Source organism: Neopelma chrysocephalum, unplaced genomic scaffold (genome assembly GCF_003984885.1).
Source record: "Neopelma chrysocephalum unplaced genomic scaffold, ASM398488v2 Primary Assembly neopelma1_82, whole genome shotgun sequence".
Lineage (NCBI taxonomy): Eukaryota > Metazoa > Chordata > Aves > Passeriformes > Pipridae > Neopelma > Neopelma chrysocephalum.
In genome coordinates this window covers 971528-994898 of record NW_020897744.1, presented here as the reverse complement: position 1 = coordinate 994898, position 23371 = coordinate 971528, and the positions used below count along the sequence as shown (strand labels likewise).

The 23371-nt window shown below is 42.7% G+C and overlaps 1 protein-coding gene across 5 annotated transcripts; it reads left to right on the top strand.

Annotated features, from left to right (window-relative positions):
* Positions 1-33: 33 nt before the first annotated feature.
* On the top strand, positions 34-20405 carry TRPV1 (transient receptor potential cation channel subfamily V member 1). Of its 5 annotated transcripts, XM_027690844.1 has the most exons (18): positions 34-3094; positions 5274-5589; positions 6142-6308; positions 6607-6759; positions 7098-7238; positions 7698-7996; positions 8578-8754; positions 8988-9152; positions 9420-9515; positions 10117-10187; positions 10644-10809; positions 11545-11611; positions 12034-12350; positions 12933-13060; positions 13312-13427; positions 13982-14135; positions 14861-14986; positions 20303-20405. In XM_027690844.1, exons 2-18 carry the CDS (start codon positions 5288-5290, stop codon positions 20331-20333), a joined length of 2676 nt encoding a protein of 891 aa, XP_027546645.1. In that variant the 5' UTR covers positions 34-3094; positions 5274-5287; the 3' UTR covers positions 20334-20405. The 5 variants fall into 5 exon arrangements, 3 of the variants coding, with proteins under 3 accessions (XP_027546645.1, XP_027546646.1, XP_027546647.1); XR_003535472.1 differs by lacking the exons at positions 14861-14986; positions 20303-20405 and having other exon boundaries at positions 8937-9152; positions 13312-13848; positions 13982-14090; XM_027690845.1 differs by lacking the exons at positions 14861-14986; positions 20303-20405 and having other exon boundaries at positions 8937-9152; positions 13982-14251.
* The last annotated feature ends 2966 nt before the right edge of the window (positions 20406-23371 follow it).

Here is a 23371-nt window from a genome sequence, read left to right as displayed (position 1 = left end):
TTACAGAGGGAAAAAACCCCAGCATTTAATGTCCACTTCTCCTTCTGGGTCTGCACATTTTGGTGCTCTGTCATTCCCATTTGTGAAATGAGCAGTAATTACCACATTACATTTGTCTGAGTGACTGGGAGAGATCCATTAACTTCCTGCATAAAATGATACTTCATGCGAGGCTCATTTTCCTGGTAGGAATATGTTTGGGAGGACTAGGAGAGAAAAGTAGCTGTAACTTAGTCTGATGCTTTCATTAGAGACTTCCTGTCCTTAAGCTGTCTCACAATATAGAGACAGGCAGCAGACCAGGGTGTCAGCCTTGTTGGGGGGGGTTTGGTGGCTCCTGCACAGAACAAATCCCAGTTTTCATGGATTGTGTGTTGTCTCTGTAAAAGATGGAATGATACCTTGGCTTGAACATCGACGAAATAATGAAAATAAAACATGGAGGGTTGTTTCTATTCTGTTTGTTTCTACTCTGTTTGGGTGCAGTGGACTAAGGTCAAAGGCATGACTAGGCTGGTACCATGACTGGAGATGCCTGGAGTGCAGGGATTGTGGCCGAGTGGAAAATGCATTTATAGGGTGAGAAGGAATTCTTTTCTTTATTTGACATACGTAATTATGTTTGGGTTTTGGATCAGGGCCTCTGTGAAACAGTCAGAATTGTGAGGAGCTGTGTTACTGTGTTTGATCTGAAGGTGTTTCTGATTCTGCCCTTCCTGTATTGTGTCAAATTAAGCTTTAATCAATTAGCTAGACTAATCTGTTTTTAATGTTGGGTATTGCTCATGTGCATTCCCTTAACATTTTCATGGTTTTGTCCCCTGTATTATGCTCTTAGACTTTATTTCTTCTCTTACTCTTTATTTTAATGTGAAAACATTTTCTAGTTTCAGACTAAACCAAGATACATGTGCACTTTTGCTCAAATGACACTGGGAAGCAAGGAAGGTGTTTCGTGTTATCTAGATACAGTTTCATTACTAGGCAGCAGGTGTTTCCATTGAAATATGGCCATGGATTCCTATCTTGCTCATTAGCAATATCAGGACTGACATTTTTATAGTGAAAAAGCTGTGCTCAGTTCTGAGATCTTGACTACAGAGATGCTGAATTTCCAACTCCCTCCACCCCCTCTCCGTGCATCTGTTCCATGTCGTGTTCAGGAAACTGTTGGCATATGAAGGAATTACAGAGAAAGCGTAGACTAGATTAAAGAAAAGCCTTAACTTGTTCTATGTTGTTTTCACTCTTACATTATTATAAAACATTTTTGCATCAGCATATTTGCTTTCATTTTTATCAGAAAGAACTGATAATACTGTTCCAGTGCCCTTTTACCCATGAGAGCAAGTGGCATTTGCTTCCAGGAGCTGGTAAATCATGGCCTGGTTTGAGGTTCTGTTAGCAAAGGCAAGGCTATCTCTGAGCTGCAGGCCAGCCCTGGATACATCTTTAGGATCTCTGGCAAATCTGCTGATGGTTTTCCATTTGCAGTGATGGAGAGGGCTCTTAGTGGGTAAAATCCCTCTCAAGCACAGAAGTTGCACGAAGCCTTTGCAGCATGTTGGAGGCAGGCCCGAGGAAAAGGAATAAATTCCTTCTTGCTTATTACTGGCTTGTTTTGACAAGCATTCACATCTCCTAAAAACAAGGTCCCTGCTGAGATGGAATACAATATGTCCAACAACTATTGTCAAAAGCGATGGAGAAGGAAATAACATCTTCCCAGGAAACACAAGCCAAGGAGCTGCTAAAGGAGGCATCAGGAAGCAGCAGAAAGTTCCCAAAGTACATCCATTGAAGCACAGTGAGACTGAAAGGAGCTGATGCCTGGAATGGAAGAAGAGGGAGAAGAACATTTAGCAAAAGGCACAGCAAGAAGCCAGAGACTGAATAAGGGAGACCCTCCACTGCTCCATGGAGTTTTCCTACTGAGTCCCTGCTTTGGAAATGGTGAAGGAGTTAATTGTAATGTTGAGTGAGAGGCTTTGCTCAGCAAAGCTCCAGGAGCAGCAGCTGAGGACCTGCCTCGCTGGTAATCTGTACTTATGCATTAATAAATAGGCTTGTTTCTCCATTTGATACAATGCCATAGGGTGTTCTAAGGAGCATAATTAGTTTGCTATTAAATAGGCAAAGATATAATTCTTTTATACATCTATGGATAGATAGATGGCAAGACAAGAAAGACAGCTGCCTTTTGTAAAACATAGCACAGATAATTTCATTAAATAATTTCATAATCTACTCAAAACCTCAGGAGGCTTGGGGGTTGCTCCCAGCCTGTCAGCCCAGCCTCTGGAAAAACTCTTTCTCTAGACTAGTTTTTGTCAGAAAGATTGTATGTAAATTATATATTTAACAATATTTGACACAGTTCTTTATTTTTAAGGGTGTTGGATCCATCCTGGATTAGATATTTTTCCTAATTACATTAATATTTAGAAGCTGACTGTTACATATATAATGGAAATAAAACATAGTAGGAATGTGGAACAATGGAAAGGTTTTAGGACTTTCTGTCACTGGTTCTTGCTCAGCTCTGTTCTGAATCAGCTTATCTTGAAAATAATTATTTTTAAATTAGCCACCCAAGAAAGATGTCCAGAAAGATGACTGTGGCACATTTTACAAAGTTTTGTAAATTGAAATGAAACTGTGACCCACACCCAAACACTGGTGGTTTGGGTGTTTTTTTTGCAAAATTGAGTGTATTTACGAAGAGGAAATCTGGAGAAGAATATCCATTACTAAATGCAATTAAAGGGGAGGAAAAAACAACAGCAACTCACTGCAATTCTTGTAAAGAGCTCTGCTAAACCTCTGGGAATAGAAGCCACTGATGCTTCTGGTTCCAGAATTGTTCTTAATTATCTTATTGCTCTGTTCTCTGTTCTTCTGGTGAACTTCCCTTGATTCTAAAAATCAGCACATACCACACTTTTGCAGACAAATGAAGTGGAGAAGCAAACTCTGAGGGCTTTTCAGTCCAGGCACCTTGGAGGAGGAATATCTGGCACCAAATTCCTGTAGATCAGTGGGTGCTTACTGAGACTGGACTATTTTTCAGAAGACGGGATTTTTGTCAGTATTTGTAAGTTCTGCATGTATATTTGCTGTTAGTTCTTTTTAAACTCTCATTATTATTTATTATAAGTTGTGATGTGGCAAGGCATTCTATCAGAAATATTTCCATATCTCATTTATTGTGTCAAATTTCAACGTATAAGGGTTTCAGAGAGTTCAAGTACTTTATGTGTTTAGTGGAATATTTTTTTAAAGAATCCTTCCACAGAATTGTGAAGCTTATTCCCTTGCAAATTCATACTCATGAGGAAATGCAGCCTTGTCTTCCTTATCAAATATGTTTTCAAAAGGTTTAGAAAGGAAAGCACATATAATGACTAGAGTAGGTTTGAGCAATTGCCAGGGAGACAGGATTGAGCCTATTCTGCACATTTTAACATTACATTTATTCTGTGGGAAATAAGTGATTGTATTTTCCATGGCCATCTCGCTGATGTTTTTGGCTCAATCCACATTAATTTAAATAAGACAAAAAATTAAAATTATACATGACTGTATTCCCACTGTATATTTTTCTATTTTTTTATAGAACTGGTTTTATTCCTTTTCTACTGAAATAGTGGTTCTACTGTAATTTTAGTATCCTATTCCAAATGGAAATATTTTGATTTCTTATTTATAGAACAATTAAGTTAATAAGTTATTCTTTCTGAGTGATTCTAAGGACACAAAGAACTTGAAAGGTGAGTGAGTTAAATTGCAGTTATTAGTATTTTGTCCATACTATGCTGGTTTGCTTCCAGTAACACTCGATGTGCAAGTTTGGAATTGATGTTTTCTTTACATGGCAGATACAAATGCCTGACCAAAGTTTCTTTCCTGTCTTGCTTGCACAGAAAAAGGTAAGTGACCCTTGATGTAAATATGAAGTATTCCCATAGAACTGAGAATCCAGCTTTAATGTACAATGTGGGTCTGCAGACAACCCTCAGAATATTCTTGTGAAGAGAAACAACCATGAAGCGTGTTTATGATGTTGTTTTTGCACTGAATTTACACAGATTACTGACCTCTGTAATGTGGTTTATAACGTAAGGCTTTTTAAAGATTTTGTGACATTGCTGTGCTCAAAGCTGTAAGATTTCCAAGCAATGTAGGATTTCAGAGAATGTTTCTAAGCCAGCAGTGCAGCAGTTCGAATATGATGTATTCCTGTCTCCACTGCTGGAGTTCCAGAACATTTGAATTCGGTGGCATGAAGATAGCATTTTTCTGATTAAAACAGTTTGATAAGAAACCAAAAAAAAAAAAAAGAAAAAAAGCACCCTGCTCTACTTTCAGTGGAGTATCTTATCTGTGAGGGTGGTGAGGCCCTGGCACAGGTTCCCCAGAGAAGCTGTGGCTGCCCCATCCCTGGAAGTGTTCAAGGTCACGTTGGATGGGGCTTGGAGCAACCTGGGATACTGGAAGGTGTCCCTGCCTGTGGCAGAGGGGTTGGAATGAGATGATCTTTAGGGTCACTTCCCACCCAGACCATTCTGTGGTTCTGTCTTTGTTAACTTGTGTCAAGTTCTTTGTGGTTGTAAATCAGGCAGGATCAGACGTGTGGTCTTACAGGCACCTCTTATCTGTGGTAACCTTCCCCTTCCTGTTTCTGTGTCTCATGTTTGAGGTGACACTCTTCTCTCAGGAATCACACACCAATTTTCATCAAGCACTGCCATAATTCTGGCAAAGCCATTAAGGGATAGTTTTCCTGTGTGCAGGAAGCCCTCTGTGCTCAGCATCCCAGACATCCTGTGATGGCACAAACAGGCTGTTTTCACATGCCTGATATGATCATGAGAATAAATTGTGGCACAAACCAGTTAGAAAGTAGAGAAGAAAAGTAGAGATTGTTGAGGCTTGAGGTTGTTCAGGCTTTACCAATGACTGGAGGAGGATGAAGCCCTAGTTTTAAGTAGGAGTCAGCTCTGCAGTGGGATGGCTGGCAAGCTCTGGGATGCTCTGGCTTGCTTTGTCCGTTCTGGAATGGGTAAGGGCAGTGGGGACAGGAACAAACATGGAGGTAATGACCTACTAAACTGTTCCAACTCTGTGCACAGTGAATCCGTGTCCATCTGCCTCATTTCTGGGATGAGAGCAACCAATCCACTCCCTGCTGTTCATGGAGAGTGGTCTGAGGCAAAAGGGGACTCGTGGCCCTGTAAAATGCTGACTTGAGGTGTTTGTGTCCTTCCTCACAGACTGCCTGCTCATCATGTCTTCCATTCTTGGGAAGATGAAGAAATTTGGCAGTTTTGACATGGAGGACTCTGAAGTGGCAGATGAACACACGGAAGGGGAGGACTCTGTCCTGGAAACATCTGACAGCTCCCAGGGCCCACCCAGCACCAGGGCCCAGCCACCCAAAAGCAACATCTTTGCAAGGCGTGGGCGGTTTGTGATGGGGGACAGTGACAAGGACATGGCTCCCATGGACTCCTTTTACCAGATGGATCACCTGATGGCACCTTCTGTCATCAAATTGCATGTCAATTTGGAGAGGGGGAAATTTCACAAGTAAGTTTGCCCCTTCACAAGATGTGGTTGTAAGGAATAGTTTGACCACTGCAGACCATGTTTCTTAGAGCACTGTTTGTTCTCTCCACATGAGCATGACTGTTTTTTTCAGTTTCACTATTTTCTCTGCCAAAATAAGGAGTGTTGCAACTGAAAGGGACAATGGCTGTTTTGGCATCTCTGAAAATTCAGAGAATCCGTGGATATTTTGCCCAAAATTAGCAGTAGGCCTTAATTGACTGTTCAGTGAATGGACATCACTCAGAATGAGAACAAGGGATTGCCTGGCTCCAGGCCTGCAGTTTCACTGCCATACTTGAGTGCCTCTTCTGAGTCTTGTCAGCTTTTCAGCAAGTGATACACAATTTTATCAGAGCAGTTGCTTGCAGGCTTCGTTGATCTTGTAGTCTTTGCAGATCCATCTATTCTAACCTGTACTTACTACTTCACACAAGCAAATGAAAAATAGTATTCTGTTAGTTTTATAAAAAGTCTGTTAAACATCTAACTTTTAGTATCTGACTTTTGGTAACTGAAATTTACCCTTGTTAGGCTCCTGTCTGCAGATTCCATCACAGGCTGCTCAGAAAAAGCTTTCAAGTTTTACGATCGCAGAAGGATCTTTGATGCTGTAGCCCGAGGCAACACAAAGGACCTGAGTGACCTGCTACTCTACCTTAATAGAACCTTCAAGCATCTCACAGATGAGGAGTTCAAAGGTACCCTTTAGTGGCACATACCTTCAGTTGCCCTCTTCTTCTTCCAGTAGTGCTCCTGAGATGAAAACAAAAAAAAGATAATTATGTTATATGTCTGCAGGAGGTCCTTTAATAGCCACTACTGCCCTATTGATTGGGCAACCCATTGATTGTAAGGTTACAGGAGCTGAAAATTTTTGTGAAAAGCCTAAATGAGTTTCCTTGTCTTTTGAAAAGCACCTCATTAATTCCTGCTTGCCTGGGTATAGATGGTGGGTCTGTAATCACTTCAATACACCTTCAATCTTTTGTGTTATAGAGCCTGAAACTGGGAAAACCTGTTTACTGAAAGCCATGCTGAATCTGCATGATGGGAAAAATGATACCATTCCCTTGCTGCTGGATATTGCAAGGAAAACTGGAACTCTGAAAGAGTTTGTTAATGCAGAATATACTGACAACTACTACAAGGGTAAGAGAAATGGCTGCCACAGGGAATCCTCAGGGTGCTGAGTCTCCTGCATGAGGCCTTATATCTGAGGATGCAGCACCCCAGAGTTCCAGTGTGTGATTAACACTCTGTTCATTTGTGCTGGGAGTGTGTTCTGTGCAATATTCTGCCATTTTTGATATACAGTGATTTAATAGCAAGTTCAGGGAATGTCCATTTGTTGTTTTTGGGGGTTTTTTTCTGTTCAGTTCTAGAGCTTTTTAGTCTGCAAAGCTCTCAGTTCCACCATCTGACATGGAGCTGAGTGAATTGCAGTGCTGAAAGTGCTGAAGATTTCTGTCTGATGGGTGTCTCTGTAGGCCAGACTGCTCTTCACATCGCCATCGAGAGAAGGAACATGTACCTGGTGAAGCTCTTGGTCCAGAATGGAGCAGATGTTCATGCACGAGCCTGTGGGGAGTTCTTCAGGAAAATCAAAGGGAAATCTGGCTTTTATTTTGGTAGGAGTGAGCACAGTAAAGGCTTTATTGATTGAGTTATCCTAGCATCACCCCAAGTGCAAGCTGTTAAATAATCCTGTTTATGTGGGACTGGAGGCTCAGAAGTAGCAGATGGGCTGTTCCACCATCAGGACAAATTTTTACTCCCAAAAACTGAGTTTATAAACAAACACAGTTGGTAGTTGATGGTGTTCAGTGTGATCTTGGTGTTCTCTGAACACTGCATCCTTTGAAAGGTTGTAACCTTCTGCTCCTGTCCTGCCAGTGCTTTTTTTTTAACAGCTGTGTTTCTGTGATGCAGTTAAACCAAAGAAAATCTGATTCTAACAGCTATCACAAGAATTGGTGCTGTGTCAGAGGAATCCACCTCTTAGTGCAAGATGAAAACAACATGAACTTCGAGTTTATGCACCTGTAGTGCTGGGCTTTCTGACCACTCCTTCCCTTTGCTTCCTGTAGGGGAGCTGCCCTTGTCCCTGGCTGCCTGCACCAACCAGCTCTGCATTGTGAAATTCCTGCTGGAGAATCCCTACCAGGCTGCTGACATTGCTGCTGAGGACTCCATGGGCAACATGGTCCTGCACACCCTGGTGGAGATTGCAGATAACACTAAGGATAACACCAAGTTTGTAACCAAGATGTACAATAACATATTGATCCTTGGTGCCAAAATTAATCCAATCCTGAAGCTGGAAGAGCTCACCAACAAGAAAGGGCTGACTCCATTAACCCTGGCAGCCAAAACAGGGAAGATAGGGGTAGGTGAGAGAAGGTGTTTGACTGTCCTGTTATTGTATCAAGTTATAGAGAGCACGTGTAAAACATTTATGCAAGATGGGGTTTGTAACTTTATTATTGGGGCCTTTTAGTTAATAGGAACTGATGCTGCAGTTTAACATGCAAACCTGCAGAGTCCTTAAAGGCCATGAAATGTGTGTGTGTATGTGCCCAGCTGGTGTTACTCATACACCCCTGGTATGCAAGGCAGCCCAAGAGGAAACCACTGGAGCCCTTGTACTTTTGACTGCTGATATAACTCATTTTCTGGCAGTCCCCATTCAAAGTGACTGTGTGCTCAGAGAGGTGTAACATACACCTCTGCTTTTCTCTTGCAGTTTTGAAACAGATAATGCCAAGCTGTAAGAGGTATTTATATTTCTCATCTCCCAGCATCCAGGAAGAAAATGAATTGTGTTTCCTTGAGAATGCAGTGCTCCAGTGGTTTGGCCTCAGCTCAGTTAAACTAGGGAGAAATTACCCATCCTTTCTTGTGGAGATGCTGAGGGACAAGAAGTCCATTAGCACTGAAATGTTGGTTGTATTGTTCTTTTGCAATTAGATTTTCGCTTACATCCTCAGACGAGAGATCAAAGATCCCGAGTGCAGACACCTGTCTAGGAAGTTCACTGAATGGGCATATGGACCTGTCCACTCCTCTCTTTATGACCTGTCCTGTATAGACACATGTGAGAAAAATTCAGTGCTGGAGATTCTTGCCTACAGCAGTGAGACACCAGTGAGTATTGCACCTCCTTTGCATTTTATTCCCAGGCTGGGGGACTGCTGGGGAAGAGCTTCATGTTCCACACAGTGCACCTTTTGCCTCCTTTCCATAAAAGAACAATCTCCCCTCCTGACTTTAAGGGAACAAGGGGGAACATTTGCTGAAGATGAATATAATTTGTTTTTCTTGCAAAGTCTGGTACATACTGGTCCCAGCAAGACTCTCCTCTTTCTCCTTCTGCTCAGAACCGGCACGAGATGCTACTGGTGGAGCCCCTTAACAGGCTCCTGCAAGACAAGTGGGACCGGTTTGTCAAACACTTGTTTTACTTCAACTTCTTTGTCTATACCTTGCACATCAGCATCCTCACTGCAGCTGCTTACTACAGACCTGTACAGAAGGACCAAAAGGTAGGTCACTGTGGCACATGTCAGGGGAGCCACCCAGTGCATGACATCCCAGATCTGCCTCCCATCTGAGTGTGTGCTCCTAACATCAGAAATGTCCTCTTTCCTGAAGGGAGGAGGGAGATTTTGACCCTGCTTGATTCCCAGTCTTGCTGCAGCACATTCAGAAACTTAACCTGTTGCCCCCCACAATGTAGTTGCTTTAGGCTGCTGGCAAGGCCAGGTCTTTCCTGTCTCCAGTTCTGCTGAACGTCTTCCTGTCTTATACAGCCTCCCTTCACCTTTGGTTACACCACTGGGGAGTATTTTCGAGTGACTGGAGAGATCCTGAGTGTTCTGGGAGGCCTCTATTTTTTTTTCAGAGGGGTAAGATATTTGAAAATTTCCCTTTTGCTGTTTGGGTAGATGTAGGGGAGAGTCAAACAAACTTTTCCTATTCATTAGCATTGGCTGCTAAAATGATCCATGTTTTAGTCAAGAGTGACAAATCTTTTTCCTAGGTCTGATTAGGAGTTCTCGGGTTACTAATGAGCTAAGATACAATTTTATCTATTTATAGAAAAAGATTCTCCTTAGAAGGCAACGAGCATCTTGGCAATTAGCCTTGCCAAAGCTTAAGGGTGGGGTATTGCAAACAGCCAGCCCTCCACTAAAGGTTACCTGGCTTAGCCTAAAGTCCCCCAGCTTCCCCTTGGCAGCCAATGGAAAGGGTACAGTGAATCCCAGGTCCTCAAACAGTGAGTGAATAGGTTGTTGTCTTCAAAAGAGACACCAGATGTGAGAGAATTCAAGTGTTGCTGGAAGAGTCCTCCTGAGATGTTGTGCCAGTGTTGTTTTTCAGCTGTTCTTATGATTTTAATAGGTACCAGCTCCCTGGTACAGGGGTCAGGGCTCAGTTGATGCATTCACAGGTGATAGTTAATCCCTCCTTGATGCAAACCTGATCTTGATTCCCTTTTCTTTCCAGATACAATATTTCGTGCAGAGGCGCCCGTCACTCAAGACGGTGATCATTGATGGCTACAGTGAGGTTCTTTTGTAAGCTCCAATATCTTTGGTTGCATCTCAGCCAGAAACAGATGAGTGTGTGAGATCTGTAGTTCTGGCTGAAGCCACCTGTAATAGGTAGATGCTTTGCTATAATTTCCTGGGTCTTTTCAACAGAGTAGCCAGTGGACATCACTGAACAGATGGGTCTGGGGCAGTGACCTCCTTTGGAGGTAAAGCAAATTAAGTGTCTAGATGTTCAGTGACTGTGTCATGCAACAGAGTCAAGAATAGATCTCCAAGCTGGACTTATGCACTGGATGTGCAGAAATCCTCCCACTGCTAAAGGGAGCTTTGCCTCTGAATGTTTGGGTCCTTTCTCTTCCCAACTGGAGTGCACTAAACAGGGGGAATCCCTCATTCTGCTGTACACCCCATGGGGTTCCTCTGTTCCCACCACCTGTGGCCAGCTCAGCCCTCTGCATTCAGACCATGCTTGTCTTTCAGCTTTGTTCATTCCTTGCTCCTCCTGAGCTCTGTGGTGCTGTACTTCTGTGGTCAGGAACTCTACGTGGCTTCCATGGTGTTCTCCTTGGCACTGGGCTGGGCCAACATGCTCTACTACACCCGTGGCTTCCAACAGATGGGCATTTACTCTGTCATGATTGCCAAGGTCAGTGCAGGGAGCAGGTGTGCCCAGAGTGGGACACAACAGCCCCATTTCCAGGAAACATGTTGCCATATCTACCTCCATGATGCCACTGGGAAAGCTCATAACACTCTGCTAAACTTTGCTGTTGTCTTCTGAGTGAAGTGATAAAATTTAAGTGATGTAGAAAAACCCCCTGCTCCTCATCCATACATTTTATAGCAGTCTTGATATGATGATGATGATTTTTACTACCTGCCATGCTTCCAAATAACTATGATTGGACAAGCATGGATGAAAGGAGACTGAGAACAGTGCAGACTGCTCTGGTGTGAAATGGCCCAGCTTTCTACCAGCTGGAAATTTCTTTAGGTATAGTTCAAATGTTACTAAACAGAGCAATTAGCTAAGAGGCTGGCTAATTAACTAGCTGGCTAATAAACCTCTCTGTATGGTGTAGACAGCCAGTCCAAGAGGGGAAGAAAGCTTCAACTGTCTTAATGTGGTTTATACTCGCAAAGAGGAAACTATTTGACAGGCATATGTGTTGCATATGTGTGTAAATGTTGCATGAATAACAGAGAAAAATGTTTTCTGTATTAAAGTTTATCATCTCAGCAGGATAAACAACAGTTTAATGCATGAACAGCCAGTTCATGCAAATGCCTTCTTGAGCTGAAGCAGGATTTTCTACCCGTTTTTGTTGCAGTTTATATTCAAGTTTTAGCAATATAAAAATACTCTGTTTTCATGTTGCAGATGATCCTTAGAGATCTGTGTCGCTTCATGTTTGTCTATCTAGTGTTCCTCTTGGGATTTTCTACAGGTAATTTTCTAATTGGGGTTACTTTTTGTTACTTTAGAGAGTCTTGGAAAATGTTATTTTTCAAGTTGCTTAGACTTTTTGTTTCCAACTGAAAACTAAAAAATTAGCCTAATTACAAAAAAAATCTCTTCAGAATAACAATTATCTGTAGTAATTTCATACAGCTTTTCATCCCTGGGTCTCAAACTGCTTTCCAAAGCTGATGGAAAAACATTCAGTTGTCCTGTTCTGTGTAGAGAAAGCTGAGGCAACACCTTCTGAGAGGTGTCAGTTATAGGGAATATTTATAGGGCAATTTCCCCGGAGTCAATGTACCGTGAGGATAACATGCTTTACCTTTATACTCGTTTCATTGCTTGCAAAGGAATTATGATCCCAAATTGTATTTTCATCCTGCCTATGTGATTCTTCTTTTGCAACAGCTGTGGTGACTTTAATTGAAGATGACAACGAGGGGCAAGAGACAAATACCTCTGACTATTCCCGCTGCTGCCACGTGAGACGAGGCCGCACATCCTACAACAGCCTGTATTACACCTGCCTGGAGCTTTTCAAGTTCACTATTGGGATGGGGGACCTGGAGTTCACAGAGAACTACAGGTTCAAGTCTGTGTTTGTCATCCTCTTGGTTCTCTATGTCATCCTCACGTACATCCTCCTGCTCAACATGCTCATCGCGCTGATGGGGGAAACTGTGAACAAAATTGCACAGGAGAGCAAGAGCATCTGGAAACTCCAGGTGTGTTGGTTCTGGGAGGCTGCTATCCAAGAAAGAGGGTGTGGGGAATCATCAGAAATTTCAGAGAGAATCTTTAGGAACCGACATCTTTCTAAATAACAGGTCACTACTTCTTTCTGATTCCCCTGAACAGCTCCTGAAAAAAGTATATTAGTTCCTTTTCCATGTATATTTGATGTTTTGCCTGAGCAGATGTTCCCAGTATTCCACAGATGTTCAGAATTTAAGAAAAGAAGTACTTTTGTAATTAGACAAAATTATTTGGGCTTTTGATGATGGAAAATCCTGATCAGACTATGGAGACAGGGATTATGCAAGGGGAAAGGCAATCTTTACCAGACTCTCAAAGGCACATCAGTTTTTGTTTGAGGTAAGAAAGGGAACTTCATAGTTCTAATCACAGGGCAGTAATTGAGCATTTTTAATGACATTAACAGAGGGTGATATTTCAGTAGTTACAGTGACTGCTCTAAGATGATGACAATGATAAATACTGAAGGTTTATAAAGTAAAGGCAGTAATCAGGATTTGTTTGACTTTGACCAGCAGCCTCTCAGTGCTCTGCTTTCTCTTACCTGGCAGAGAGCCATCACAATCTTGGATATCGAAAACAGCTACTTGAACTGTTTGAAGCGCTCGTTCCGGTCCGGGAAGCAAGTCTTGGTGGGGATCACACCTGATGGCCAAGATGATTACAGATGGTGCTTTAGGTAACCTGTTTGTGTGTCAAATGAACAGTCTTTTGTAGACAAACAACATTAAGGCATCTGGTGGTAGGAAGCAGAACTTTCCCCCTGGAGCGCTCTGAAAAGTAGCTCACTAATACTGTCTACAGTAGTCAGTTTAATCTAATTTTTAGGTCAGATCTGAGGCTTGAGAGTGGCAGTTTGTGATAAAAGCTCATCCTGGAGTTGTCTGGTGATGCTTAGAATAGATATTGGGTTTGTTGTTCTCTCCCCAGGGTTGATGAAGTGAACTGGTCTACGTGGAATACGAATCTGGGCATAATCAATGAAGACCCCGGGTACTCCGGGGACCTCAGACGGAATCTCAGTTTCTCTATTAAACCTGGCAGAGGTGAGGGCTTCAGGGACCTAAATCCTGGTTTGAGTTACACACTGGGGATAGTAGCAGCATGGATTAATTGTTAGAGGGCATTCAGTGTTATGCACTTACTGATAATTCAGTAACTAAGTTTATGTCATTTCCCGTCAGCACAAAATGCGAAGGATGAAGTGGGCTCATCACTCACAGCAGTTTGACTCTTGGGAATAAAACCCCCATAGATCTGTCATTCTGAATGAAGATTTTACAAAACATAATGTGTAAATCCTGAGGAGATGGAGCAGTGTATGATGGCAACCAGATAGCCAGGAGGAGGTTTTTGGAGGCCCCAAGCCCTACAGTTTGGGAGCTCAGCCCCCAGCACAGAAGTATTTAACTGTGCAATCAGTCTCTGCTGTACTTGCCAGCTGAATTATGGAAAACTCATGCAACAGTATGGGCAAGAAAACCACAAAGCCCTTTCTTCCTGCTTCTTTCTTCTTCTTTCATCAGCTTCCTATTTAAACCACTTGGATATTTACTGATTCTGTGGAGGGGGAAAAATTAACCATTCCTTTCCTTTGTAGTTTCAGGGAAACACTGGAAAACATTGGTTCCACTTTTAAGAGATGGAAGCAGGAGAGAAGATACTCACAAGCTACCAGAGGAAGTCAAATTAAAACCAGTTTTGGAACCTTATGAGCCAGAAGATTCTGAGGTGTTGAAGGAGTCACTTCCAAAGTCAGTCTAATCTTGCTTTATTTTTAGGAAGAAGTTTCATTCTAGTTGTCTGTGTTGGCCCTGCTGGAAAAAGGCCAGAGGACTTAGGAAATTACTGTGTGCAAGGATTCACTAAGTATGCTAAATAAAATACTTGTTGTTTAAGCTCATGTCTTCATGGTTATTTTTAGCATAACCTTCTGTCTGCTTTTAGAGTGTCTTTCTTTTTAAAAGTATTTTTATGAGCTGCCATATGCCCTCATTTTGTGGCTTTGCTGCCTCAAAACCCAACCAACCAAACTATTATGACACTGGAGAAGGACTCATAAAAGAGCAGTGAAAATCACCATAGATATGTTCCTGGGAGAAAAGTTTCTTGGAAAGCAGATAAATAAATGGGACAAGGAAAGAATACAAAATAATGAATGATCTAGAGATGTTATTCTTTTCTCATAACACAAGGACAAATATACTCTGTGAAATTTTAAAGGTTGAATAGTCAAAACCGATGAAATAAATGTTTCTCTTACACTGTCTGAGTAAACTCCAGAAATTCACAGTTATTGTTACTGAGGCTGAAGGCTTAACAAGATCCCAAATTTGACATTTATTTAGATAACAGATGAACTTTGCACAAAGTAAGAGATAGTGGTGATACAGAATATATGTTTCAAAGGTCAGATGTATAATAACGTACAACAATAATAATCTTGAAATCAGAAAGTTTTTGTTCTTGACTTTGACAGCAACCACAGGGGGAAAGAAATCTGGTGCTGCAAATCCATCTGGCTGGATTTACAAAGAGAATCAGGAAAACTATCTGAGAGAGAAAATAGGCAGATGAGAGCTCTGGAAAGAGAGGAGAGTGTAAGGTAAATTCTTTTGCTTTCTTTCCTTGCATCCCTAAAGCACTTAGAGTTCACAGCCTTTACTACCCATGTCAGTGTGCACATACAAGTATCCTGAAGTCAGGAGGGTGTTTGACTGTGGGTTTCAGTCGTTCCTGTGGCTGCATCTGAAGAACATTTGTGCTGAAGTGCTGCTGTGAAACCAGGCCAGAGCACACACAGCCTGTGCCAGGGCAAGCCCGTGGTGCTGGGCTGTGACACACCCACCCTGCTCCGGGAACACTCACCTGAGTCACTGCAGTTGGAACGTGACACACCGGAGGGGCCCCGTGGAAATCATTGGGAAAACTGGAAATCAAAGACGTGGAAAATGGAGCCAACCTTTGAAACACAATTTTCATCAATACAGCCTGTAATTTTTCTGCATTTTCAGATACTGAAACATGCATTATTCTTAAAGAGAAGCAAGCAGTGTATTTACACACAGGCTGCCCTTTGGTGCTACAACTGTGAGATGAAGTTTTGGGTTGTGTGCCATCACTTCTCTTACTAGGGTCAGGGTTTCTCACCCTGTTCCTTTCTCATGGGGCACTACAGCACTATATTTGAACAAAATCTTCAAACATCCAGCTGCTTTATTTGAAATAGTAGCACCATCTAGAGGACTAGTAATTCTTGTTTCTTTGGTTAACATCATTCAGGACAAATGTAGTTTTATTTTCACAGAGTTTGTAGGGTAGAACCAGAGAAACTTGCCTAAAGGATTTGAAAGAAATGCTTGAAAAAAGTCAGAATTTAAACTGGAAATAATCAGAATTTGATATCTCTGGTGGACAGGGAAACCACAAAGGATGTTTAAAGCAGTGTGTTTAATTCCATACCAAATTCATTATCAAAGGTGTATCTCTAAACACTTGGTAGCAGTCCTGTAGGATCCACTTAAGGCTTTGTTACACTCCATGCTAAACATGGCAAGAGACAATCCACATGTAAAACAAGCACAGCCAAATAGGCAAGACAAGCTGAGAGAGTGTAACAATTTATTATTAAAACTATTTAGAATAAATGTAGAAAGGGGCTGACCAGTAAAACATCATTGATTGTCTCCATGCCTTTGTGTTCCAGGCCAAATTTATGCTTGGAGGGACACCAGGATCATGATATAGCTGGAAAGCATTCATGAAATTTCTGTTTTCCCTGGGAGGGCTCCATTTCTTATAATTATCAGCCTGAGTAGAGGCCTAATCCATTGCTTACATTTGATTTACATCACATACCTATTCAGAAGGATTGATCAGCTGCCCTGGGTAACCCGAACAGATTATACACCTCTACCTTCCTGCCCCTTCCTGCGCCAACAAGATTACAAATTGCAGGAGACTTCTTAATAAAAACCAGAAATGCCAGAATTCAGACTGAAAACATGCATCAGTATAGTGCTGTGGTTAAGAATGTAAATCCCTATACTTGTGGGATAGGGTGGTGCTGGTGGGGTTTTTGGTTACATTTTTAAAATCCCTTAATCTTGTCTGGGAAGCAAACAAAATTATCCCACTTTTCCAGAGGGAGTTATTACCAACCTCTCAGAATTTCCAGCTATGGATGGGATGAGACCATCCCTCAGTTCCTGCAGTGGGCAGAAATTTGTTTCCCACAGATGGGGAAGTGGAGCTTGGCAGTGACTCCAACCCATTGTTGCACACATTTATTCAGACTCACCCAGGGCTCTGTTTGCCAGTTTACTTCCTTCATTTTCATTCCACCTCAGCCCAGGGAATTACCTTTGGAGATGAAGGTGGGTCTGTTCAGGCAGACAGGGTGGGATGCCTGGAGGGCACACACTTGCTCTGAAGGGACAGACTCATGCTGGAGGGCTCCAACTAACCCCAAGGGAAGAGAGGTGGCTTGTCAGGAAGTGTTTGTCCTTTAAAAATACCTTTGCCAGGACCAGCACCTTTCTGTTCCCACTTGTAAACACCTGCACTGAGGAGGAGAATGGCCTTGTACCAAATTATCTTTACTTGGGTTCTTTTATGGAGGTTCTGCTCACCTTGGCAGACATATTTTGCAGGATCTTGCAGAATCTTGAGCCCTTGGGGAGTTTTTTAGTTTGTAGTTTGCATAGTTGTTTCCCACTGAGCATGTTTAGAGACAGTACATGGTTCCCATGCTGTTCTTTGGGGCTTGCAGGTGGTAAAAATCTGTCCTCTCACAGTTATTAGTCACATTAATTTGTGTCCACACTAAGTGCTTAATATGAGATGATCAGGTTGGACAACTGTATATAACCACCAGTTCCCAATAACCACATGGGCACAAAAGCCAAAGAAATGGAGGGTGTTGATGTGCTCACCTCCTGTCTGTGGGTGACAGCTGTAATTAGCAGTGACTGCAAATGTGTGTGGGATGGAGACAGCAAGAGAGCTGAGCTGGGCTGCACTGGGAGGTGAGAATGGACTGATGAACCTGTGGGAAACCAAAACCACAATCTCAGTATTTGCAGCATTGCCATACCTGAGATGCAACTGCTCTTGTCAGCCATGAAAACTGAACAGTTGTGCCTTTCAAACTCCAAACATTTCTGAATTAGTTAAGAAAAATGTACATTCTGACTGAAGGCCTTGGAGCCACGCGGCCTGTTGTTCGTGTGCACTTGTTGTGCCCTCTGCCACAGCTGCAGTGGCAGCTGGAGTGTGAATAGCCCTCGTGCTAATTAAACATTCATGTTAATCACTTCTCAGAGCTGTTTTTAGTGGGGTCCACGGCAGAGCAGGGCCCACAAGAGGGCCCCCAAGGCATGTTTAGGGCTGCTGCTGGTCCCCCTGGGGCACCCCAGAAATGACTGGCCCCAGGACAGCCTCCCTCCCTCTGATGCCACTGTCTTGCTCTGCTGTCTCTGATCATATTAATTATGCAGAATTATATTTATTACTGCTAAATGCCAGCTAATTCTGCCACTCTTCTGAGGCATCTGTATGACACTGGCACATTACTCAGTCCTGCATCTTTGCTGGAGCCCCCAGTACTCAAAAATCTATGAGGTGTATATGCCCAGCAAGTGCTGCTGTGCTACAAAACACAGGGGATCCTGCCAACACCATGGCTTTAAGGGATAGAGCCAGTGGACTCAGGTTCTGATGCTTCAAGTTTTCAGAATTTAAATAGGATTTTTATGCAGTGTTTTTCAACAAGCTGTTGTGGTAAATTTTCCAAACTCGAAAAAATTCCAGGTACATTAAAAATGCCCGATATGCTGATGGTCAGGCAGTGTCCTGGATGTATAACACCAGCTTGCACACGTTAGAGAGAAACTTCCTGCAGCGAAAGATGCTCCTTACATGTCTGCTGCATTAGGCACAGGCATGGATTTACTAGGGCTTGGGAGGAAGGGGTTTTAATTGATGCTGCCAGATGCAGCATAGACATCTGGGTGTTCTTGATGTGGTTATAGGGCTCTGAAGTGCTTTCCATCACCCTCACCATGCACACTGGGATGACTTCTGACTCTGGAATAGTTTCCACAGAGAAAATATGGACCTGATTCCTCCTACATCTGATGTTAATCTTCAAAATACGTGGTGGAGGGCACCTATTGCTCTGGGAAGGAGGAGAAATCAACCAACTGATCTCATTGGATTTCTCTCTTCCTGGCATGTTGGTGATGCTGTGACTGAGCTACATCACCATTAGTAACACTTCCCGTTTCAGTGTGCAGGGAATGAGTGGGCTCCAGGAGACGCCAACATTTCCAGAATCACGGAGGTTTTCAGACTTCATCATCATCATCCAGAGCAGTATTTCTCAGTCATGGCTCTAATCAGCCTCTAAAATCAACATTTTAGTCACCTGAATGTTGGTATGAAAACTCGCGTACCCTGGAATTGCCGTGTCAGCCGATGAGAGCAACTCCCAATTACAGGAACTAAAGGAAGTGTCCCACTCACTCGGCCTGTAAGAGCATGTCACTAAGTCTAAGTCATTTCTTTCAAAGCTGACATAGTAGGTTTATCCCAGACATTCCTCTTATTCCAGAGGAGAACGCGGATAATGAACCACGTAGAGAAGAGGGATCCTGTCCCCAGTTCCTGTGAGCCAGAGGGGGAAAGCCAGGAGTGTTTAATTGGCAAAGAGGAAGACACAAGGAAGAAAATGTCCCTCATTACCAGAAAGATACAGGAGAGCTGAGTTTAGGGCTGGAAACAGGTAAAGGTTTCTCAAGAGGAGGATTTGCAAGGGCACATGGAAACAGCTATTTCTGAAATAAGCCCTGAATAACTGAAAGTTGAAGCACTGACAAAGAGAGAAGGTGATTTGCATAATAAAAGAGGCTTTAATTAGAATAATGGGTTGAAACTGAGACAGGGAAAATGTATCCTGAAAAGATGATCTTCCTGTGGGGCACATACAATGTGTGTCTGCCCAAAGAACTCCCTTTGGAATCACGAGATGTTTCAAATATCAGCCCACATTAAGCAGATAATCCAGTGCCATCCTGATTGCAGGAATGGGGGACCTGCAGGTTTTAGATCTTGTTTTGGGGAACCAAAGTATCTGAGGGTTTATCTCAATTGGTGGATGTTCACCTTCAGTTCTGCTTCCCTTAATTTCCAGAAATAACTTGACAAAAAGTGCAAGGGGCCTGCAGGGACTTAATTTTGTTATAGTTAGTGAGCATTTCATATGCTGCTACAGAGTTTGGTTTTCAGTTTAAGACATGAGAGTGGGTGAATTTTTGTTCCACTCACATTTTTTATGGGTCTAAATGGATCTTTGGAGGGGGAAGGGGAGCGAACTATTCCCCAGATTTAGATGGATGAGGCAGATAAAGATATTTTCCTTTTAAAAGAGGAGATTTAATGTTCCTAATCAAATAACTAAACTATTAGTTCAACCCAAAATTATTATGACATGCAAGTTCCTCCCCAGCTGTGGTGATCACCCTCCAAAAACTGCTTGAGTCAAACAGTGGCAGTACAAACTTGAGCAGAAAAATGTAGTGTATAGGTGGGGCCAACACTTTCTTCACGGTGTGTTCCCTCAGGCATTTTCGTGTTGCTTAATTCCCCTGCACTGCTCAGCCTTACCAGAAACTCTGCACCACAACTGAAGATTTACTGAGGGTACAAGCTCAGCTGAAATAGTTGGAGAATGACCATGACCTAACTGGGAATGTGAGGCTCAGCAGCCAAGAGAAGGTTGTGCTCTGGGAGACCTCGCTGAAGTGTGAATGTGTCACACGGGAAACTTGGCTCCCTCCTGGGTGACTGTGAGCTGAGAGCCAATGGAAGTAAAAAGTGCCATCTCACGGTCTTAAAACTGGTTTTATTTTTTCCTCCAAAGGTTTCATGCCTGTCTGAGCTTCTCCCAGTGACTGTGCACAGCCTGTGGCTCACAGCACCAGCAGCAAGGACACGCTCGTAGGACAGGGACAAGAAGCAGCCACCACCTCACACATCTGTGGGGTGTGTACAGTGAGGACTGACAAAGGGTTTTGTAGGTTTGTACTGTTACTTTTTGCCTTAGGAGTGGCAGGGGACACTTAACAAAAGCACAAATGCAGGAAAAGACACAGGAAAAGAGTTACAGATCCATTCTCCCCATTGCTTGTTATTGTCTCATGTAACTTAATCAAGACAAGGGATAACTATGACCTGAAGTCAAATCCTGATGCCACTTGCAAAAAGCAGATTTTTACTGCACTTATTTCAACTTACTCAATACTGACTCTATCCCTGCATAGGGACTTGGCCACAGGTGTGGGAATTAGAGAGATTCAGGTGGAAGTGATCACACTACCAAGTGGAGAGAGGGTATAATAAGGGAGGGAGGGAGGCAGCTTTCTTTCTTTGGCAGGGGTGGGGTGGGTGGAAGCTGAGATACAGGATTGGGTTCATCTCTGCTCTGTTATTCTTAGTGCTTACATTAGCATAGTCTCTGGGAGCCCTGGCCATAGTTCAGCAGGGCACTACTTAAATGCAGAATATAAATGTTCATGTTCCCAAGCTCAGCTATTAGGAAGGAAAAAAAGAGCAGAGACAGACTGAGGAGTGTCACGGGCTACTCATTGTGATAAGCAGGAAGGAGTCTCAGGGCAGCAGCAGAGCTGCTTGAATTGGGCCCAGGAAGCATAGTTTAGAGGGATAGGAATTAATTAGGATGTCTAACTATTGGATAAATATGGCAGTCCCAATAATAATGCTGTTTCTTTGGCACACTGGAGTCATCCACCTTTGGTTTTTTGCCCAAGCAAAAGAAGAAGCTGCATAGTGACATAATCATACTGGAGGCTCCAGTAACTCTTCTCTATCTTTCTGTGAATGGGACTGTTCTTTTATGGCAAGAATCCTGGGGGATAAAATCTCCAGGCATGTATGTCATGCAAATATGCGTAACAACATTGCTAAAGAGGCTGACTTGTCCCTGCAGTCCAGACTGCACCAACTGGTAAGTGATACCCCAGTATTTTCCTGGAATGATTTTCCACAAGGCTGTTAGGTGATAGTCACACACACTTACAGGCTAATTCATTTCTCTCTGTTGCTCAGCTGCATAAAACAACCTCTTATCTCACAGTTTATGGGCATATTATTTAAATAATTGCAAGTGCTACTCAGTTGCCTGGAGTGGTGTGAAAGCTCTTTGTACATGTGTGCAGCAGCACACAGATAGGATCCCAGAACAAGTTTAACTTCACAGGTAAATCTTCATGTGGCTTTTCAACATAAACTATACTGCTAGCACTGAAGACATACACCTTCTTTTAAAACCATAGTCTCTGTGGGATGTCTTGTGGATTCTTCCCACAACAGATCAACAACTCTGAATCCTTTTCAGAGAATTTAAATGCCCTTTTTCCACAGTGAAAAATCATGAAATATTCCTATAAATCAATTAAATGCTATGCTCAGTGGAATTGGGCTGCTGCTACTACTTGGAGTGCTCAGTGTTTTAATACTTAAATTGTGGATTATTTTTAAGGAGTGGGGAATGGAATGATGACAGTAAGTAATTTGCAATTATTCTTGCTGTTACCTAATGTTAAAAATGCTTTCAGATAATGGCTCTTCCCCTTAGTGACTACCAGTTAGGGTACTGAAAATCACAGAATTAAATACGAAATCTGAATAACTTTTAGTGTGAGTTTGACTGGGATCATGTCATGTATCAGCAGAGGAACAAATGCAGCTCTGACTTGCTGATGTCAGATGGCAGAACTCCAAATGCTCAATCCCTCCCATCTGGGGTTTCCTTCATCTTGTTCATTTTAGTTTCTAGTGAGTCTAGCACTTGCTAGGAAAACAAAATAATGCCAGATAGGACTTCTGCTGCTTATTTGTGCTGCACAGGCTCTCCAATGCTAATGTTTTTGAGTAATTTTTAATAAGGGATGCATGTTATTAATATTCCTGACCCTTATGGCATCTCTTTAGTAGCTGGAGCAGCTGGTGAGTGCTGTAAAGCTCTATAAAATGGTCTACATGGCCATGATAGAGCCTATTGCAAAACCCTCCATGGCTTTTGAAAAATGCTGGCCTTGTCAGAAACCTCAGGGTGGAGCAGGTCTGGGAATATAAGGGTTGAGCAGGTTAATGATTAAAACTGTAAGAAAATGTTTGCACGAGTGTGACTTACTGTACTTCTGCCTCTCATTTCCTGGCTCTTAAGCCTGTCCTTAAAAATAGCTCAGTTCATGCTCACAACACCTATGGCTGGCACGGGATGTCCTTGTCTGTTTTCAGGCAGATCAGCTCCAAGCAGTCTGGGCTGCAGTTCCCTAAATCTCACAGTTGCACAGGGAAGGCCACGCTCAGGTTCAGCGAGTCAAGGCTGTCCTTGTAATGCCACAAGAAGCTGTTAACACAGAGCAGGCAGGATGGAGTGTAACCTGTGTGTGTGAACTGTCAACAGCTCACACAATCTTCTGCACCTCTCCACAGGCAGGTTTGGAGCAGGGCTCTGCCTCTCTTGCTGTAGCTTGTCCCAGTTTTTCTCTTTGGATAACTGCCACTACATTATAAATAGACCACACTGCTAGGGTCTATATTCTGCTAAACCACACAGATCTGGGTGCTTTCAGATATAGCTGCTTTCTGAGTTCAAAGTCCTGCTTGCTGCCAAACCCATTTTCTCTCCTTAGCAAAAGAATTTCTGTCGCTGTGGTTGATGCCAGAGGTAAAGCAACAGTCCTCAAATGCACCTTCACCCAGATTTAATGTAGCTTTGCCTCTTTTCACATTTCTATCCTCAGAGTGACTTCAATTAAACGGTTTCTCGCAGTTTGTGTTGAGAACTGAGCCACTGCTCTCCCAGGCAGGATGAAATGGCAGGATTCAGTCCCTTTTCCAGATCATTACACCAGCAGGTAAGAGACCATCAAAGCAGCTGACTCTGGGTTGTCACGTATTAACT